This window comes from Notolepis coatsorum (genome assembly GCF_963971535.1).
Source record: "Notolepis coatsorum genome assembly, chromosome: 2".
NCBI classification, from domain to species: domain Eukaryota; kingdom Metazoa; phylum Chordata; class Actinopteri; order Aulopiformes; family Paralepididae; genus Notolepis; species Notolepis coatsorum.
In genome coordinates, this window is record NC_140166.1 from 87,842,761 (window position 1) to 87,865,120 (window position 22,360).

Consider the following 22,360-nt stretch of genomic DNA (forward strand, 5'->3'; position numbering starts at 1 on the left):
ACGCTGCAGATTAGCTTGTTAGTCGCTTCCATACACTCACGTGTTCTCCTGCACATTTGATTACCCACACTTTCACACACACACACTAACCTCTACACCCATCGATTCAGTCAGTCTGTCTTTAATAGTAGCAGTGGTTTCCTGTAGCTCTGGGAAGCCCAGGCCTTACAGGAACAGGTGTGTGTGTGTGTGTGTGTGTGTGTGTGTGTGTGTGTGTGTGTGTGTGTGTGTGTGTGTGTGTGTGTGTGTGTGTGTGTGTGTGTGTGTGTGTGTGTGTGTGTGTGTGTGTGTGTGTGTGTGTGTGTGTGTGTGTGTGTGTGTGTGTGTGTGTGTGTGTGTGTGTGTGTGTGTGTGTGTGTGTGTGTGTGTGTGTGTGTGTGTGTGTGTGTGTGTGTGTGTGTGTGTGTGTGTGTGTGTGTGTGTGTGTGTGTGTGTGTGTGTGTGTGTGTGTGTGTGTGTGTGTGTGTGTGTGTGTGTGTGTGTGTGTGTGTGTGTGTGTGTTCAGATGGTCTGGTATCCGGCGTGGCTTCTCTTCCTGCCGATTAGGTACGCTATGAGGACCACGAGCACCAGGCCGGCCAGAGAGGCTCCGACAATGATGGGGATTAGCATCTGGTCCTGATCCAGACCGCACTCCTCCGCTGGAGACACGAGGCGGAAGGAGAGAAGGGGAAGAGGGAGGGTAACATTAGTACATTTGGAAATTGGTAAATGGCAGCTTTTCTAAGTAGGAGAGAACAATTACAACATTTGTGGTGTCCCTCAAGGATCAGTCCTCGGCCCCACCCTCTTCACACTCCCTTAGGGGGCTTTCACACTAGCCATCAGGGTCGAATCAGAGCGCGATCGCACCAAAATATCGCGTGATGAGAACGCTCCTCCCCGTCCCCGGGGACGCTGATCGCTCCAAACCTGGACCGCTGGCATAGGTGGTCTCGGTCGCGAACCAGCGTCCCCGACGAGGAGCGGGCGTGGTGTGCAAGCTTACTGTAATGCTTTCATGCTTGCTTGAATTTTGGGCAGATAAAAACATACAGCAACAACTGGACAATACTCACAAAAACTATATTTATGGGCAATTTGGCGAGTTCAGACCTCAACCAAACAAGCATGTTGAGCCTCACAGCTCAGTGGATGAAAACTTCGAGATGAAGCCACGTTACAAGCCCAAGACTTCCCTGGCTCACATTAGGCCTGGCAATTTTTTTGCCATTGCTATGTCTATACATTGGTTTCTTGTTCGAATGCATTTATTTCTATAGACCAGTGGTGCCCAACCAGTCGGCCGTGATCGACCGGTAGATTGCAGGCTGATTCTCAAGTAGACCGCGAGATTATTTTTATATAATCGAGTATGTTGTCACGTCGCGGCTGAGATGAGGCTTGCTTTAGCGCAGAGCTTTCCTCTCATTTCATTATAGACACAGACCAGCACGGACCTTCAATGACATGCAATTGTAATTTCATTAGACACAGACCAGCACGGACCTTCAATGACATGCAATATAATAATTGACGCAAGCAATGGGCTAACGTTAGCTGCTAACTAAGTCATCCCATGACTAGGCTAAGCTAACTAGCATTAGCCGCTAACCCTGGAAAACACTCAAAGCGGATTAAACACTCAAAGCGGATTCCACAACACCAGTTCCATTCGTGAGAAAAGGGGGTGGGTTATATTGACAAGGATTGACAACAGAATTTCAAAGATAACTTCATATTTATTGGTTATTCGTTTGAATTGTTTCTTTATATCGGGCATCCAGTTTCCATCACCGTGTGTTCAACTCTTCATGTGCTGACGTTCGAGTGTGACATCATCGCCTACGGCAGCTTACACGCTCTAAACGCAAACCGTAAACAAAACCCGAAGCGAACCAAGACTGCAGTGTGTACACAAACCAGAGGGGGGAGAGGGAGGGGGGGAGCTCGCACTCAGGGACGGAGTGAGGACGGAGCGGAGCCCCCGTTCCTAATGAGAAAGCCCCCTTACATGCTCCCCCTTGGCTCTATCACCAGCCGGCATGGAATATCAGTCCACTGCTACGCCGATGACACCCAACTCTACCTCAAGATAACCCTACCACATCAACAGTCCTACCATCACCCTATCATCGGGATCCCTAGCAAGAACACTCAAAAGGTACAATACATTCAGAATAGCGCTGCTAGGATCCTGATGAGAGTGCGTAAATACCACAACATCACACCCGTCCTCAAGTCCCTTCAGTGGCTCCCTGTCTCACTGACCATCTGAGAGCCCAACATAACGTGGATGCTTTAAAAAGGGCCTCAAAACACATCTTTTTAATAGAGCCTTTTGTTGATTTTTAACTAGTTTTACACACACACACATTTGATGTTATTTTACTCTTTTTGAGTCTTTTACTAGTTTTAGTCCTACTTATTTTATGTTCTTATTTTTTTACTCTCTTACTAGTTTTTATGTTCTTCTACACTGTAGCGCCTTGAGATTTGTTCCACAAATATAAAGCGCCCCTACAAATGGAATATATTATTATTATTATTATTATTATTATTATTATTATTATTATTATTATTATTATTATTATTATAATTTGTGATGATCTGCGGCCAATTTGGCAGCAGGAATGTTTAATTGCTGTGTGGATTTGTGCTTTAAAAGGAACACACCAACATTATGGGAAATGTTCTTACCGTCTTCTCCGGAGTCAGACAAGAAGATAGATACCAGTTTCCTCTCTGTGCGTTCAGTACAAAGCTATCTGGCTGCAAGCTAGCCTAGCTTAGCACGAATGGAAGCGGATACGGACCACTAACACGTTTGTGCTACGCCGGGCAATAGGTTATAGCACCGCCATCAGGCCGATTGGTGTGATATTTGTTGTGATATTGTACCAATATCTATATCTCTTTTAGATTTTTGGGATGATAGAAGGACAGACAAACTTTACAACCTCATAAAACCAACTTACACCAGCTGTTTGGGCATAGCTAAAAAACTAAATAAAAAAAAGAGAGAGAGAGAGAGAGAGAGAGAGAGAGAGAGAGAGAGAGAGAGAGAGAGAGAGAGAGAGAGAGAGAGAGAGAGAGAGAGAGAGAGAGAGAGAGAGAGAGAGAGAGAGAGAGAGAGAGAGAGAGAGAGAGAGAGAGAGAGAGAGAGAGAGAGAGAGAGAGAGAGAGAGGGAGAGAGAAAGAAAAAAATTTTATTTGAAAGAAAAGTGGGAAATTAAAGATGTAAAGATGTAAACTGGTCTGACCCTTTAGCTCAGCTGGTTAATGCGGCCACCTGTGGATTCCATGGTCCCAGGTTAAAATCCACTCGGTTTCATAAACAAACAAGCTGTAAGACGTGAAGAAGAGGACGATTGGGGACAGAGAAAAGGCAATAATATTCGTACCTGCAGCGAACTGGTCTTCAGTGACGCCAAAGGGTTGGAGCTGCAGCCTGAATATGTTGAGTGAAAAGGCTGCGACCACGGGCAGCGTCTGCTCCGCGATGCACACGTAGGACCGACCCAGCGTGCTCTGCAGGTAGTTTAGACTGCCGTTACTGACCGATAGGGGAGCTGGGGGGGAAGGGGAGAGAGAGAGATGGTTTTGGGTTGTTTCTGTTTTTTTTATATTTTTTTATCTAATTAGACATTCGTCACAAAAGACGAAAACAGTTAACGACAGATAACTTGTAACGTGTCTGGCTGTGTTAACTTGTTAGCATTAACACTTTCTATGCCACTCACAAGTTTTTCTTTCTTTTTTTTTTGTGATCTGAAATTATATTGCATCACGCGAGCCTACCCTAGTCTACCCGAGAGCCGCCGGCGATCAGATGTGGAAAAAAGCGCCCCCTATCGTCTCCCAGATGACATAAGGGATTTTGGAATGGACTCAATGAAAATGGATGGGGAAAAAAATCCTGTACTCCATATTTTCCAGTCCACTGATGCAGCCGGGGTTATCAGAGTTCATTCTGGAGCCTCTGAGCCCCGCGGAATCATGTGTTCTACTGTACACACGTTGGATCTATACACTTATCGATTTTTTCGAATGGTGATCAGGAATTGGAATATACCAGTTGGATACCATCTGATGTCAGGTAAGGAATCTATGTTATCAGTGTTAGGATAATCAGACTCATTTTGATGAAGATATAAGCTGTTTTGTGAAATGTCCTCTATCGGTTTCACTGTAAAAATCCAAGAGGAAATGAACACAGCGATTATCCGTGCGCGGCTCGAATGGGCGTGCGTGTACGTATAATATTGATCATCTAGCGTTTATTTGAAAACGATTCATAAATAGGCCGACAAATATCAACGTTCTGGAATATTCCAGTAAAAGACGATTATCACAGAATGGCCCAGAATGGACAGTTTTTTACCTCAAAATGGGTGCTTTTCAAAATGCTCTCAAACGGAAATGAAGCGATAAAAAACCAATCTGCCTTGACAGCACTGACTGGAAAAGGATTCTTTGATAAGCGACGGGCAGATTAGACACATATCCATAATTTAAAACATAGATTAGGCGATATTAACGATAACATTAAAGTGGATGGTGGCATTCAAGCGCTAACTCTGGCGCCACCTGGTGGCACTGAAAGTGTTAAAGAATTACACCAGGATAGCTTAGCTTAGCAAAGAGCTACTTGTTGGGATTTCACCCATTTATTATCAAAACATACTGTTAGGCTTATGACCATACAGTGCCTGGTCATACGGCTCTATATTCTCTCAATATACACGTAGATCGCAGGGATTAAAGCAAATTAAAAATCTCCTGACTGAACTTTTTTTCAGGCCAAGTCATATTCTTATTTTAACCTCCACTGTATTTCTTTTTTTAATAGCGTTACCGTTTTAAGGGAGCCTACTTGTAGAGCTACTGTCCTGACTGTGACTATAGACTCAAGATGGAACGCTTTAATGCCTGAGATCGACATATAGATATACTGACATGAGCCAAATCGTTACTAGAGAAGACTAGTTAACGTTAGACAGGTACTGTAGCATAAAAGGTAGACAGGAAGTGAAGCGAGTCAAGTTAAATCAAATGAAACCTATTGCTACATCAAGTACAAACAAGGAGCACCACTTAGTGACCAAAACATGGCACTGCAACTAAATAATAACAGAAATATAGTAGGCACTTTGTGACTGTTACAAACTTACCACTCATATCAGGCCGTGCAGCGACCAGAGCCAGTCCGCTCAGCTGGTACGTATTAGACGTGGAGTTCTGCAAACAGATCGACACCATCATGAAGGAGGGAAGAGGGGAGACTGAGGCTACGTTCACGCTGCAAGCTTTAGTGCTCAATTCTGATTTATTGCTCAGATCCATTTTTTTTGTTTGGCTGTTCATATAATTTTTTTAATGTGTCCAATATCAGATTCCAGTGCGAACTGGCCCCCATTCGCAAATTAACAATAAAGAAGATGGACGTAGCTAAACATGGAGGGCATCGAAGTCACAGTTTATGGATTCATTTACAAGGTGATGTGCAGTGGAGGCCAGATACAGTAATTATTGAGCAGATGATAATGGGGGCGAGGAGGAGGTGAAAGAGAGACATTTCTTCTTTCAATATGCTTTCAAACACAGACCGGTTATGATACAGTATGTCCCCTCAAGTTTTGCTTGTACAGAAGTATCACCCTAAATACTTATAAGGTAAACTCCTCACTGTCCCTCCAGTGACCACCATCACAAATGTCTTCCATGTTTATATTCACAGAGTGAGAGTGACTCCCGCCAGCACAGAATTGCAACGAATGTCAATCTAGACTAGAGTGACATAAAGGTCGGATGAATTCCAGTTCATGTTCAGACTGAGGTCGCATTACAAAGAATCTGATTTTTAAAACAACATATGAAAGTGTCCCAAATCAAAAGTGAAAAGATCAGATTCCATGTGGTTTGTGCTGTTCACACTGTCATGAAAAAAACAGATCTCACATACAGTATGAGCAAAGAAATCTGATTTGGGCCACTCTTGCCTGCAGTGTGAATGCGATTTACAAGTTCTGTACAACAAGTCAGCAGGAAGGGTACGACTCGTTCAGCTGAGAAACAACGCACGCACGCACGCACGCACGCACGCACGCACGCAGTGACACACACACACACACACACACACACACACACACACACACACACACACACACACACACACAACACAACAACACACACACACACACACACACACACACACACACACACACACACACACACACACACACACACACACACACACACACACACACACACACACACACACACACACACACACACACACACACACACACACACACACAGTAGAAGGATGAGGTTACCAGAGTGAAGGTGAAGGTGAGTCTGGTGGTTCTCTCCTGGGTCAACACTAAGCTGGCCCTGGTAGGTTCACATGATCCTGAGCTAGTCGTGAGATTGGACTGCAGGTTCACAACCTCCGTCTGGCAAAGGAGGGAGAAATATAATAATTTGTTTGTGTTATTTAAAGAATTTATAACCACAAACTGTCCATTGCCTACACTCTAGGCTCTGTTACCCATACTGTACAACTCTGAACTCTGTTGCCTTAATTTATACATACCTACTGCTTTCACCGTCTACAACTGTCCTACACTGTAATCATAGTACAGTAATCATAATAATCTTAACTACCCACCCCACTATAGTCTACCCATATACTCTGTATGATAGCATGTACAACAGTGCTGTATATACCATATATACATTATATATTTATATTTATCACAGATATATTATATATACATATCTGTATGAATATAATAATAATAATAAACTTTATTTGTATAGCACCTTTTATACAGAAACTGCAGCTCAATGTGCTTCACAACAGAAAAAAGACAGGCATAAAATGAGCACATAAAGTGCAGACATATAAAATCACAGTTTTTCACATTAGGATCTAACATCCCAACATAGAATAGAATAGAAATACTTTTATTATCCCGTGGGAAATTTGACACTGCAAATCGCTCAACATTTAAACATTTAGACAGGACGGTCACGAATTAAATAATAACACAAATCAAATCAAGTTGCCTAGGATAAGAGTAGAGTAAATAGAATAAAAATGAAATAAAATATACAGTAATAAATACAGTAAAAATATACTGAGCATGGGGGAAGGGGGGGTACAGGTCCATCAAATGGATTTGTTCTCACGAAACCAGGTGAGATTGCAAATCATTTTAATGATTATTATGTGGGTAAAGTATCTAAACTAAGGCATGCTATGAATATTTCAAACAACCTTAAAACAAATGACTGTATTAAGTATATTATAATCAAAGACAAAGTGTGTGAATTTGAATTTCATCAGGCTGAAGTCAGTGAGGTGGAGCGGTTACTCCGCTCTCTTCCTGATAGTAAGTTAGCAGGCCTAGATAACCTGGATAGTAAAGTGCTGAGAATGACTGTTGGTATCATAGCATCTCCTATATGTCATATTATGAATAGATGTTTGGATGTGGGTCTATTTCCAAAGATGTGGAAGGAGGCTAAGGTTTTTCCTTTACCTAAGGATACCAAAGCTGCTTTTAATGAGGGAAATTCTAGACCTATAAGTATTTTACCTGTCTTGAGCAAAATCATGGAAAAGTTGGTGCATTCACAAATTCAAGAGTATTTTGTTTCAAACAAGCTTGCAACAGATTCTCAACATGCCTATAGAGCTGGTCACTCTACTTCTACTGCCTTGATACAGATGACTGATGACTGGCTTAAAGCTATAGATAACTCTATGTTGGTGGGAGCTGTGCTGTTAGATTTTAGTGCCGCATTTGATGTGCTGGACCATTCTCTACTGGTTGATAAACTTAAATGTTATGGTTTTAACTCTTCTGCTTTAAAGTGGATACTAAGTTATTTGTCCTCTAGATCACAGAAGGTGTATCTAAATGGCAGCCTGTCCAGTAGCAGAGGTCTAGAGTGTGGCGTGCCGCAAGGAAGTTGCCTAGGACCTTTGCTCTTCTCTGTATTTACTAATGACCTATCTTGGGCTACCAAATGTGCTACAACAGTTCTTTATGCAGATGATTCAACATTGTATTACGCTGCACCATCATGCAGTGTACTTAATGAAGTTTTGAGTAGAGAACTTAAAGTTGTGCATGACTGGGTAGTATGTAATAGACTTGTCCTTAATATCTCCAAGACTAAATGTATTGTGCTGGGAACAAGGCACAGGTTATCTACAAATCCAAAGCTTCATTTAAACTTGTGTAATTAGGCAGTTCAACAAGTTGAAAGTACTAAACTCCTTGGAGTGATGCTGGATTGCACTCTGTCTTGGTCTCAGCATATTAATTATATTGTAAAAATGGGAAGAGCAATTGGTATTTCCAGGAAATGTGCTTCTTTTGTTGCCCGTCCCCTTTTATGTCAGATAGTGCAAAGTTTAGTTTTATGTCATCTTGACTATTGCTCTGCGATGTGGTCATCTGCTGCCAGTGGTGACCTCAGGAAGCTCCAGGTGGTCCAGAACAGGGCAGCACGGTTGGTACTGGGCTGCTCACTAAGGTCTAATGTGAGCCGTATGCATGCCCGCCTCTCTTGGCTTAACGTTGAAAATAGATTGTCTTTTAATATACTTGTGCTGTTCAAGTTTGTCATGAGCAGTAAAACTCCTGTTTTTATACATAATCAGATTGTTTTTAGTAATACTGTGCACGAGCATTACACTAGAGGTTCCAGTAGTGGGCAGCTTGAATTGCCAGGTCCTAGAACCAGCGCTTTGGGGAGATCTTTTATTTTTAGAGCATTAACTCTTTGGAATGGCCTGCCTCGGAACCTCTGCTGCATTTACAGTAGATTCACTTTAAAAAATAATCTTAAATTGTTTTTAAATTGTTTTTAACACTGTAAAGTAATTTTTTGTTTTTGTTTTACACTAATGTAATTTTAGCTATCTTAATTGTTACAGTAGGTTCATTATGCATTGTGTGTACTGACTTTTAATCATTTTGATTTTGCAATAGTGATTGTTTTTGTATGTTTTTTGTGTGTGGACCCCAGGAAGACTAGCTGGTTGCTATCGCACCAGCTAATGGGGATCCCTAATAAAATCAAAGGTAGTAAAAAAAAAAACACAGCAGTGTAAACAAATGTCAATATAATTAACTATTTAACTAACTGAAATATATATTCACAGTATTCACAGTGTCACATAAGGTGCAGTATGCATCAGGTAGTGTTATTGTCCTCCTTGGGTTCCTATTAGTCCTAGGTCAATGTCTGGCCACCTTGTTTATGGTTTGATTAAGTTTTAAATAGACAATAATAAAAAGAGTAAGATAAAATAGACAGAGTAAAATAGTGCAATAAAATAGTAGAATAGATTAAAATAGTTCTGGATTACTGTTCAACAGTTCAAAGTCGTCTTTACCTTCTCTGTTTGGTATCCACAGTTTAAAACTTGACAGTCTTCCCTCCTGTTTTATACCCACTTTGACCCTTCAAACCTCCCACTCAGGGCAAACCTCCCTCTCAGGGCGCAGTTCCAGGCCTGGGTCCTACACAGTTTTAAAGCCTGTCTCTTGTTTAAAACCCACAGTTTAATACCTGACAGTTTTGAACCTGTAATAAAAAGTAATAGACAGAGTAAAATAATACAGTAATAAAATAGTAGAATAGAATAGATAGTAAAATTATGCAATAGAATGGACAGAGTAAAATAGTGCTACAGTACAATCAACAGTGGAGTGTATTAGAAGGCGATGGTTAAGAGGTACGTTTTTAGCTTATTTTTGAAAATATTAAGAGATCAACTTCCCTAATGTCCATAGGTAGTGTGTTCCATAACTTTGGTGCATAGTTTGCAAAGGCTGCATTCCCGATTTTCCTTAGACTGTGGCTTGGAACCTTCAATAGACCAGTAGTAGATGATCACAATGTTCTAGGAGGCACATAGTTGACTAGAGAATTTGCAATGTAGCTTGGTCCTGTTCCATTTAGTGCTTTGTATATAAGGAGGAGGACCTTGAAATCAATTCTTTGATCTACTTTTTTTCTCCCCATTTTCTATTTTTCTCCCATCCCAATTTCGTATTATCCAATTCTACCCTCCCCTGTCTCGAACGTTGTTAGACCATGCCTCCCACTGATCGGCTGCAATGTGGACGAAGCCTTTCATCACGTGTCCCCTCCGGTACACGAGAAGGCAGCTGTCGCATCTTTTCACCTGCACAGCGTGATCTCTCAGTGGCGAGGAGTAACACGTGGGAGGCTCACGCTGCCCCCGATACTTCCTGATTCTGCTGTACAGGCGCACCAACCGACCTGTAGGAGTCGCTGTCCACAACGTCCGATCCCCACCCACTGGCTTTCCCACCCCCTAATACTGCCAAATTGTATTAGTATGAACGACAAGCGGAGCCGGAAGCAACGCCGAGAGCTGGGCTCGAACCCAGCATCTCCTGCGTTAGTGGTGAGCGCCTTGCCCACTGCGCCACTTAGCCGCCCATTCTTGAAATCAATTCTAAATGTTACCGGAAGCCAGTGTAGGTTAGCTAATACTGGACTGAATACTAGTCTCTCCTCTTGGTTCTAGTTAATAGCCTAGCTGCAGAGTTTTGAATGATGCATATAATCCTGCATATAATCCTCCTATATACCTATTTATACACCTGCAGATATCCCATATAAGTCTGTATAAAAGCATGTACAATAATGCTGTATATATAAAAAAATATATATATAAAAGCTTTTTATATATATATATATATTCGTACCGTATATATATATATATATATATATATATATTAGGGCTGGGCCGTTAACGGCGTTAACGTGCTGCGTTAACGCTATACTAGTATCGCGCGATAATATAATTAACGCATTAATCTAAAAAAAATAAAAATAAATAAAAAATTTAATTTTGTTTTTTTACCTTTTATTTACCCAGGGTAGGTTCGCTGAGCACAGATGCTCTTTTTCAGGAACGCCCTGCTTCACATTCACACAGTTCCATTCACACCTGGGAGCTGCCCAGTACGCCTGTACCGGTTCCGCAACTGTAAGTTACTTCCGGGGTAGGCCTGATTGGCCCCGACAGGCACGTGACGCGGCAGCTTCAGGACGCGCAACGAGGCTGCTGAGAGCTGTCGCGCGGAAATAGGCTGTCTATTGCCATTCTCTAACACAAACTCTAACCTTAACCAGCTCCTTAACAGCGCCTAAACTTAACCGTTCTAACCTTAACCAACTCCGAAACAATGCCTAACCTTAACCTTAACCTTAACCATGCCTAACCTTAACCATAGAAAGAATATTGCCATTCTCTAAGACAAACTCTAACCTTAACCAGCTCCTTAACAGCGCCTAAACTTAACCGTTCTAACCTTAACCAACTCCGAAACAATGCCTAACCTTAACCTTAACCTTAACCATGCCTAACCTTAACCGGCGAAAGAATACATGTTAAAAAAAAATCACGTTAAAAAAAAATTTTGATGGGATTCGAACTCGTCAACAACGGACCGCAGGACCGCAGGACCGCTGCTCTGCCAGGTGAGCTGAAGCGCCGAATGAAAATCATGGCGGATTAGGGCGGTTACATAATTCCGCAAGCTCTGCCGCTCCGCTCCGCGGAGCGTGCCGCGCGGCAAAGAGAGTTGCACGTCACGTGCCTGTCGGGGCCAATCAGGCCTACCCCGGAAGTAACTTACAGTTGCGGAACAGTTACAGGCGCCCAGTACAACCACAGTTGACACCATTGGCCACTGAGCAACTCCACTGGAGCAGTTGATTCAAGCCATGTCACATAGTTCAAGTTTGAAATAATTCTTTCTGTTTTGCTCCTGAGAGTGTGCTAGATACTGTACTGTACTGATAATATTATTTATTTGTGTTAACTTCTGAATAAAACAACTTATTAAACACAAGTACATCTTATTGAACATTATTTTGATATTTCATTACCAATTATCATAGCAAAACAGCTTTTTCAAACAGTCTGTAATGCATTTTGGAAACGGGAGATGGGCTCATGGTGTAATGGGCCACCTGGCCTGAGAAACATAAGGAGGAAAGAAAAAGTAAGGACTTACTTCTGGTCATTATTTGGGTAGAACACACATATTTTGAATGCCTTCGGCAGGTTTTTTTTTTTTTTTGGGCGATTTAAATCTAGATTAATCTAGATTAAATCCAGGATTGCAGATAGATTAATCTAGATTAAAAAAATTAATCTATGCCCACCTCTAATATATATATATATATCCACATCTGTCTGTACATACCTGTAGATACTATATAAATATCTGTATATATCCCATACTAGTTACGCTGATGGTCAGTATGACTAGTACCATAGTGTCTCTATACCTGTATGACTATAACTTATTTTCGTTGTACTGCACTTGTGCTGTATAATGACAATAAACCAGCGCCTCACGTTGGTGATGGCAGCTAACTCGTATGCGTGCTGGAGGGGGGAGCCAAGGCTGTCTCATCAACCCCCCATCAATAATTGTGGAATATTACTATAATGAGCTGTATGTGTATGAACCAAGCATCCTTTGTGAAGCACTTTGGTTGACAAGTGTCATGTTTAAATGTGCTATATAAATAAATTTGATTGATTGATTGATTGATTGATTGATTGATTGATTGATTGATTGATTGACACTGCAGACCACTGATTGATCAGAAGAGAGACGCGTCACTCGTTGGAGCGTCTGCACAAAAAATCTTTAATGGCTCGCTTAGGATTAATTATTTGTTTGCAGCAGGAACAAGTGCAATAAACAAAAAAGGATACAGTCACTGTGTATTCTGCCTAATTTATTGATGAAACAAAACCGACATCAACACAATTTGCCACAGAGTGGAGAGTTTAATCTCATAAAAAGATCGCTGATTTGTTAAGCTTGTTGTTAGCTTAGGTGCTAATGTGCTAGCGTTTTAGCATGGCTATCGTACATAGCGTGATCAATATAACTCACTATTGATTGTTTGTACTAGTAACGTTAATGCTAATAGAATAGACACAACGTGAGGTAATCACCATCCATTTTAAACCGGTTATTACCTAATGCTAACGTTAGCAGATAGATGTGAGAGGTAACGTTAAAGCTTGTTGTTAGCCTGATGCTAACGTTAACGTTAGCAGATAGACACGAGAGCCTAGGTAACGTTAAAGCTTGTAGAATAGACACAATGAGAGGTAACGTTAGCGTTAGCAGAATAGACACAACGAGAGTCTGGTTAATGTTGTTATTGATTGATTGAAAACTGTGTTTTACTCTGGCTTGCTCCAAGCCCTCACGGACATAGCTATGCTGGAGCTCTCATGCTGTACACCAGCGGCCCCGCCTCCCCACACGGAGACAAACTGAGTACTTAGTACCTGCAGTGGAAAAGGAACGAAGTACCAGGTACCTAAAGCGAGTAGAGTAGGGTAGAGTCGAGTAGGTACCATGCAGTGGAAAAGGGACACCCCGGTCTCTCTTGGTGAATTTAAATCTGTATTACATAACTTCCTACAAGAAGAATGTTGCTGCTTTCTGTAGTCGGGTCCCAACTGCAAAATTACTGTATTACCTTGTATTATACACTTTTACTATCATGTAGACTATTCTGCTTTGTGTTTTTGTGTTTACATGTGATGTATTGTATATTGTATACATGCACATTTATTATGTTCTTGTGTGATGTATCGCACATTTTATTGCTGTGTGATGTATTGCAAATGTTATTGCTGTCATCTTGGCCAGGTCTCCCTTGCAAAGGAGATCTTGTATCTCAATGGGACTTCCTGGTTAAATAAAAAAATAAAAATAAAAAGATAAATTTAATTGCAGGCTTGGCGATTTTTAATTGCATCATTTAAAATCGCGATTTCGATTAAAAATCGATTAATCGTTCAGCCCTCACAGCACACACATCCACATGCACACACTCACTTTAAACAAACAACTCACTGCAGCACCCACTTTAGACACTTAACACACTTTATATTTATTGGTAAAGAATTTGCACTACAACTCATACCTCATTACACCTTACTGTAAATTGTACCTAAATTGTACCTCATCCCATTTCTGCATTGTACTGTATATTGTATTGTAACTCAGTTACTTTTCTACTCTGCATTGTATATTGTATATATGTATATTGAACACTTTTGTACTTGACTTCTATTTTATACTTATTATACTTATTTTATACTTATCTATTTTTATCTAGCACAATCTCTGGAGCAAAACAGAAAGAAGCATTTTATATAAAAGTATTCTGTACTTTTGTATGACAACTAATAAAGAAACTTGAAACTTGAAACTTGAACTTGCCTTGCTCAAAAGCACCTTGGCGGTAGTTGTCGAGGAAGGGGAGGAGAGAAGTTTTCTTGGGACGTTACCTTATTCTGGGAGGCAGAGACGTAGGAGAAGTTGAGCTGCAGTCCCATCTGGGCCAGGAAGCACAGCGTGCCGTTGCTGCTGTTGATGGTGTACTTGACCCGCTCAGGCGGGCCTGGAGGGGCGGGGGTGGGGGTTGGGGCGGGGGTTGGGGCAGGGGCTGGGGCTGTTGTCGTAGTAACGGGTGGAGGTGGTGGTGGAACTGTGGTGGAGGCCTCGTCAGCTGTACAGACACTCTCTAGGAGGGAGAAGACATAGTAAACATCATGTCACCAAGGTGGGTTTGCTCTGCCTCAGACCCCTATATCTCTTTGAATGGGAAGTCATCCTAAGAATCTGTCATACATACAATATAGTAATTGTTCTCTCATATTTAACACCACTGGTCAATTGTCACTCTCACAAACAAATGTCAATTTTCTCTCTCTCTCTCGCAAGTTGCTGCCATAGGTTCCAAAAGTTGAGTGGAGAAAGAGATTGCATAGCTATAGCATCATAACATTATCTCTCTCTCTCTCTCTCTCTCTCTCTCTCTCTCTCTCTCTCTCGTACCGGTGGGGCTCAGGTCATTTCCAGGCATGTACGCCTCCATCCTGACATCGGAGAAGGTGACGGTGGCTCCGCCCACTCTGACGGCAGCAGCGCTGAGACAGCGGTAGGTGGTGTCGACCCTTGCCTGGATCCCTACAGTGGTCGACACCAAGGTGACCACATCTGGGAAGACCAATCACAATCCCCGTTATTCATAACAGAGCTGCAGGCTGGAGTACAAGCCTTTGAACAAACATTTGTTCAGACAGGCCTTTGGTCATACATAGGCACTTTTTCTTTTTCTTGTCCTCACTGTTCCTATAGTTTTGTTTTAATTAGTGACTCATGATTTTATCCAAATTCTTTTATTCTACTTTTTCTATCTGGTTTCACTGTCTTTTTTAACTACTGTCTGTTGTTGTTGTCATTTATTTCTGATTTTGTTTGATTGTGTTTTTATATTAAGCTGTAGTGTAAAGCACCCTGTGCATTCGTGCTGTGAAGGGTGCTATATAAATAAAAGTAATTCATTCATTCATATGTGTATATATATATTGTATACAAATGTTTTATATTATCAGTTTGAGCAGCAGATGTGTGACACCACTCGATTGAAGAATGAAAAGCTTTTGTCACAGAGAGAAGAAGAATATGTGCTCCCAGAGACGGAGGAACGCCAAATTATGAAACACACACTTAAAGGAACACGCCAACATTTTGGGAAATTAGCTTACCGTCTTCTCCAGAGAGAGACAAGAAGATAGATACCAGTTTCCTCTCTGTGCGTTCAGTAGAAAGCCATCTGGATGCATGTTAGCCTAGCTTAGCACAATGAATGGAAGCAGACATGACCGGTTAGCCTTCGGGAGAGGTGTTAGTTGCCTAGGCTAACCGGTCATGTCCGCTAAGCTAATTTCCCAAAATGTTGGCGTGATCCTTTAAGGATCAATAGGTGGCCGCCAATTTTTGGCAACATTTTAGATTTCTTAGTATATCTCAACAGTCAACAGTAATCAACAGTACCACAAAAAATTATGTTTCACACTGAAATCAAAATAAATCTGTCCTTCCGGTAAGGGGCAGGAGCTAAAACAACGACATCCAATCTAACGAACGACCAAGTCAAATGATTGGAACGAGCGAGCTGTCTATCAAACCCTCTAGTATGTGACTCTGTTGTTTTATGGTCATTATAAATGTACTCTGTTAAAGGACAAGAAGATACCAATTTCAGTAGAAAGCTAGCCTAGCTTAGCACAAATTAATGGAAGCAGATACGGAACAGCTAGCCTAGCTGTTGGCCAAAAACACCTCTCCATGAGGTTTAAGCTAGGCTAGTGGTCCATATTATCTGCTTCTATTCATTTGTGGTAAGCTAGGCTAGCTTGTAGCTGAATAGCTTTCTTTTTTTGTTGATTTAAACAAAATGATTATGATGCACTTATTGTATTGTTTATTGTATTTGTCATGTATTTATTGTGTATCTATTATGTTTGTACACTCAACGTCATTGGAAATGAGGGTGTGCCTTCAGTGATTTTCGAGTTGAAATAAAGATTGAATAAATGAATGAATGAACTTCTAGTCAGTGAAATAGTAGTATAAATCAAGCTGTTCCCAATTTCTCTGGGGACAACCACAGGAACCCCCCGAAGAACCCTCGGAGGTCCCCCAGACCCCACATTGAGAACCGCCATCGTAGCATACGCACCGGCGCTGTCGGCCATAGGGAAGAGGGTGGTGTCGCTCAGGTTGTACTGGAGGGTCAGATTGGCCACGGTGTATAGGTTGCCATTGGTGGAGAAGCCCAGCCCGAGGGCGTGGCCTGCTCCGAACACGCCCACCAGCCATGGTGAACTGGAATCGCTGCCACAGGAGCTGCTGTCTGTGTCGATGGTGGTGGAGTCAGGCAGAGGTATTGTCACTGTCCTCTGAGGAGGGAGGGGAGACACAACACTGGCTTTGACATTGAAATTCAGAGAAGTTCAAGTTCAAGTTTCAAGTTTGTTTATTATTTGTCAGAATAAAATACAGAATACTTTATGATGAAATGCTTGTTTCTGTAAGAGCTCCATACAGTAAAAAAAAAAAAGTAAGTTAAAAAAATTATTATTATTAAGAAGTAAGTAAAAAGTAAGTAAAGGAATATTCAGTCAATATACATATATACAATATACAATACAGAGTACAGTGTTGGTATTGAAACAGAGATACAGTATTGACAATGACTTGGGGATATTGTATTTATTCTTACCATATAATATATATATATATTTATTGATCCACATCTGTCTGTATACCTGCGTATAATAATTTGTATATATCTGTATATACTATATCTATATCTGTACAAGGGGCGGCTACGTGGCGTAGTGGGCAAGGCGCTCGCCACGAAATGCTGGAGACGCTGGGCTCGTCTGTTCGAGCCCAGCACTCCACATTTGCTTTCAGTTTAGCTGGTCGTCCGTACTAATACACATTGGCCGTATTAGGGGGTGGGAAACTGATGGGTGGGGATCAGGCGTTGTGGACAGCGACTCCTACAGGTCGGTTGGTGCGCCTGCGCAGTAGAATCAGGAAGTGTCGGGGGCAGCGTGAGCCTCCCACGCGTTACTCCTCGCCACTGAGAGATCGAGCTGCGCAGGTGAAAAGATGCGACTGCTGTTACCTCAAGTACCGGAGGGGACTTGTGCTATGTATGACTTAGTCCACATTGCAGCCGGCTTGTGGGAGGCAAGAAACAGCGTCCGTGACAGGGGAGGGTTGAATTGGATGATACGAAATTGGGATGGGAGAAAATATAGAAAAAATGGGAGAAAAAGTGGATAAAAAATAAAATAAAAAAATCTGTACATACCTACTCTTACTAGTTACGCTGCTGGCCAGTATGACTTACTACCATAGTGTCTTTATATCTGTATCACTGCACATTAATACTACAATTCTGTACATACATCTGATTAGCATTATACTCAGTAATAAATATCTTGGTTTAATCTTTAATGAGTACATGAGCTTCATAGAAGGTAGGAAAATACTGTCTGAGTCAGCAGGAAGGGCGCTAAGGGGTGTGCTGAGTAAAATGAAAGTGTGCACTGACCTTGGGTTTTCAACATTTACGCAATTATTTGATTCAATGGTGGGTTCTGTTTTATTTTATGCTGCTGGAGTATGGGGTTTTGATGATGCACCTGAATGTAATGCTATCCAGAACCGTGCCATGAGATACTTTTTAGGAGTCCATAAATATACACCAAAAGGGGCTATAGAGGGGGACATGGGGTGGGACTCTTGCTTGGTCAAGCAAAAAGGAGAAATGATTAGGTTATGGAACCGCCTGGTCCAGCTTCCAAATGACAGGGTGACAAAAAAGATATTCAACTGGGACAGAGCACACGGTCATCCCTGGTCAAGAGAGATGTCCATGATTTTTTCTTCGGCTGACTTAAGTATGATTTTCATGAACAATCTGCAGTGTTGTGTAAGGTTCATATAATTAAAACAAAATTATCAACAATCCATCAGGATAAGTGGAAGGTGGAGATATGGAAAAAGCCTAAACTTAGAAAATATGTTGTAATAAAAAATGAGTATTTTACTGAACCTTATGTAATGTTAAACTTAAAGAGAAGACAGAGGTCTCTGTGTGCCCAGTTGAGGTCTGGCACCCTGCCATCGGCCGTGGAAGTGGGTAGATTCCAAGGTAAACCTGAGGAGGAGCGGTTGTGTGTTCTATGTGATCTGGGAGTGGTGGAGGATGCATATAATTTTGTTTTTTATTTCCCTTTGTACACCGCTTTGAGGAGGGCTTTATTTGAGAAAATCCAAATTGTAAATCCGGATTTGTTTTGGCAGTCTGAGAGTTGTATGTTGAGTTGTTTTTTTGTGGAGAACATCTTCAGTTTTGCAGGATTTTTCGAGAAAGCATGGCACTTGAGACAAAACACACTATATCCTATATAATTGTATTTGAATTCCTCTTGTTTCTTTGTTTACATACATTGCATACAGCTTGTGTTATATTACGTTTTATTGTATTTTCTTGTATTTTCTTTTTCTTGTATATACATTTGAGGGGGAAGAAACTGTACATTAGGTACATTAGGTAGGTGGGGTGGGGGGGGGTTGGGTAGGTGGGGTGGGTGGAAAACTGTACATTGGAGTTGGAGTGGTGGGTGGAGTGGGGGGGGGTTGTTGGGTAGGCGGGGTGGGGGAAACTGTACATTGGAGGGGGTTGGGTTTGGACATTTACAGGGGCCAGTTTTGAATTGCAGTCTCCCGTAGGTGCTCTTTGAGAGCGGTTTTGAAAGTGGGTAGTGATTTACATTCCTTTACAGCTGTGGGTAAGGCGTTCCACATTGATGTGGCATAATTGTGAAATGTGTTTAGTCCCTTGTTTAAGCCGAATCTGGGTTTAACATGATTTGTGGAGCTCCCTCTGGTGTTGTGGTCGTGGTATTCACTGACCTTTGGGAAGTATTTTGACATGTACATGGGTACCGTAGTGGTGTAGTGTATCTTGTAGACCAGGCCCATTGCAAGTTGCTGTACTCTGTCGTCTACTCTAAGCCATCCTAGGTTGTCAAAGTGGGCAGGGGTGAGGTGGGTTCTAGGATTAAGGTCAAGCAGTAGTCTGACCAGTTTGTTTTGTGATGTTTGTAATTTAGTTTTTAGCGCCTTTGAGGTGCTTTGGTACCATGAGGTGCAAGCATAGTCGTAGTACCCTTGAATGGAGATGTCTGCCATAGAAATATGTGCCGTCACTCCAATACAATGGAGCTGAGCGGCACTCAAAAAAATGTATTTGAAAAACTCAAAAGCAACGTCTCTTTCCATAAATCATGACCTGGTTACTGACCTTGTTGTGAGCAGTTTCATGTAGGAACTATTTTCTACTGAACTACACCTCCATTCATTATCATTAATTATATTCAAAACTAGGTGAATCACACTGAAACTATCTGCATGGATAGATAGCTCTCTGGGTAAGATAAGATAAGATACGATCAGATAAGATAAGACAGGATAAGATAAGATAATATACGTTTTTTTTGCTTTAATGGGGGAGTGGGGAGGGGAGGTAAAGGAATGAGCAGGGTAATAGAAGAAAGATGTAAATATAGGCAATATAATAAACAGTGTAAACAAAGGTGCTGATGAGGGTCTGTATGCCCTATCGGTTATATTATATGATATGTAGCCAATAAAGAATTTGAATCTTTGTGTTTTTTCTCATTTTTATTTTTTTTGGGGGGGAGAACTGGCCCTTTAAATAGAGGGTCTAGTAGTGGGGTCAGCCAGAAGTGACATAATACCGTTTCAGTAAAAAAAAAAAGCAGCCATTCAGTAGAGGTGTTGTATGTGATGGAGAGAGAGGCGGAGAACTCAGCTTTGATGCAGGTTGAGTCCCCCTCCCGTACCTCTAGACTCACAGCCTGGACCAAACCTGCAGAGGAAAGAAAATATGTAAATAAAGTACTTATCGACCACAGGAAAAAGGTACTTATTGTACGTTATTTTATAGCCATAAATAATATATTGACATATTTATGAAAATGTACAATGTGAATCCGGCTGTCGGCGTTGCCTCCGACTTGGGCGAGTCGTCATACTAACTCAATTGGCAGAGTTAGCGGATGGAAGTCAATGGGTGGTAATCTGGACGTTGTGGACAGCGACTCCTACAGGTCGGTTGGGGGACGCCTGCACAGCAAAGACAGAAAATGGCGGGGGTAGTGTGAGCCTCCCACACGTTACACCTCGCCAATGAGAGTCCACGCTGGCAGGTGAAAAGATGTGACAGGCTGCCTCCTCGTGTATCGGAGGGGACACGTGATGCAAGGCTTCTATCCTCCCTACAACCGGCCAGTGGGGGGCATATGCGAGCAACGTTCAAGACAGGGGAGGGAAGAATTGGCACCGCGAAATTGGAATGGGAGAAAAAATAGAAAAAAGAGGAGAAAAAGTGGATACAAAAAATTAAATGTACAATGTGGGGCTTCCGGTTTACGCTCGGATCAGATGACAGCGTAACTTTTCCGAGCTCCGTGACCACTTCACTTTAATATTGATTATGACGCAAATTTTACGACATACACTCACATTATACCTCGTAGATATGGCTAAACAAATACAGAACAAGATTGGAACATTAAATGAGGTTGACAGTGAATTTATCAGGACTTTGTTCCATGCTGAGCTTGATGCTAGCATGCTGCAGCTAACCAACAGACTGGACTCGCTCCAGGAGGATGTAGCTAGCGCGACCATGCGGCTCTCTAGGGTGGAAGAAGAGATGGCAGAGGTGGCGGTCGTAGCTGAAACCAACTCCACCGAGAACTCGGCGATTGAAGACAAGTTCCTTTTTTACGAAAATAAGATGGCTGACCTAGAGGACCAGAATAGAAGGTGCAACATCAGAATATACGGCTTGCCCGAAAACATTGAAAACGATGCGCCGATTCAGTACCTTGAAAAGATGATTCCACAGTGGTTTCCGTCCATCTCTATACCAGAGATTGAGCGGGCGCATAGAATATTCAGGAACGGTCCCCCGGAGAAGGGCGAACGTCCATGTGCCTTTATATTTTGCTGCCTGCGGTTTTCGACACGTCAGGCTATTCTCCAAGAGGCCAGGAAACACCCTCCAAAAGTGGGTAATTATACCCTCAGATTCGCCACGGATTTCAGCGACTACACCGCCAGAGGTCGCAGGGCCTTCTCTAAGGCTATGGGAGTTGCTTGTGAGAAGGGCATCGAGGTCTACCTATTATACCCTGCGACTCTGAAGATCAAGATGGGCCACGGAGTTGTCTCCTGCAACCGCCTGTTCACGTCGCCGTCCGAGGCAGAGAGTTTCCTTCGAAGCGGCACAGCGTCCCCCCCGGCCGAGGATGGAGAGCCGGCCCCGGCGGAGCAGGCAACGGGCACCTGGGAGTAACAGGCCTCGGAGCCTTGGTATGCTAAGCGCGAGCTATGCTAACTTTCCGGCTCTCCAAGCTAACACTATCGTTACCACTCGCCTACCGCAGCTTTTCGGACCAACAGAACGGTAACACTCAAGGTTTATCTATGCTGTATTATTCCAGAAACGGGTATGCACACTGACTATTTTCAAGTATAATTCAGACGACTTGTGCTTTTTAACGCATAAGCCTTTTTATTGTCTGAATATTGAACTTCGCACTGAACTTCGCATAGACTGTTATGCATATTGTCTTTTTTCAAGTTTGCACTTGGACGAACTGTGCTTCACAAGTTGCACTCAAACTAACTATGTTTTAACGTATCTGCCGGTCGAGGTGGATGGTCCTTTCTGGGCGGAGCTGCCTACGTGAATCAGGATATAACAGGCCTTGAGCCCGATTAAGCTAAGCTCGGGGCGTGCTGGTTGTCCAGCTCTCCTAGCTAACATTGCCGTTGCCACGTTGCCGTTTGCTCCAGCTGAATGATAACGCTCA

General features: G+C 42.2%; 1 protein-coding gene across 1 annotated transcript; it reads right to left on the bottom strand.

The window, feature by feature from the left end:
* Nucleotides 1-501: 501 nt before the first annotated feature.
* LOC311223463 (lysosome-associated membrane glycoprotein 1-like) lies at nucleotides 502-21,170 on the bottom strand (the record flags this gene model as incomplete). The annotated part of the gene is made up of 9 exons (XM_084308250.1): nucleotides 502-641; nucleotides 3,384-3,551; nucleotides 5,154-5,220; nucleotides 6,318-6,437; nucleotides 14,372-14,607; nucleotides 14,922-15,083; nucleotides 16,612-16,831; nucleotides 20,216-20,346; nucleotides 21,134-21,170. The coding sequence occupies 9 exons, from the start codon at nucleotides 21,168-21,170 to the stop codon at nucleotides 502-504; spliced, it is 1,281 nt and encodes a 426-aa protein (XP_084164376.1).
* Between the last annotated feature and the right edge of the window lie 1,190 nt (nucleotides 21,171-22,360).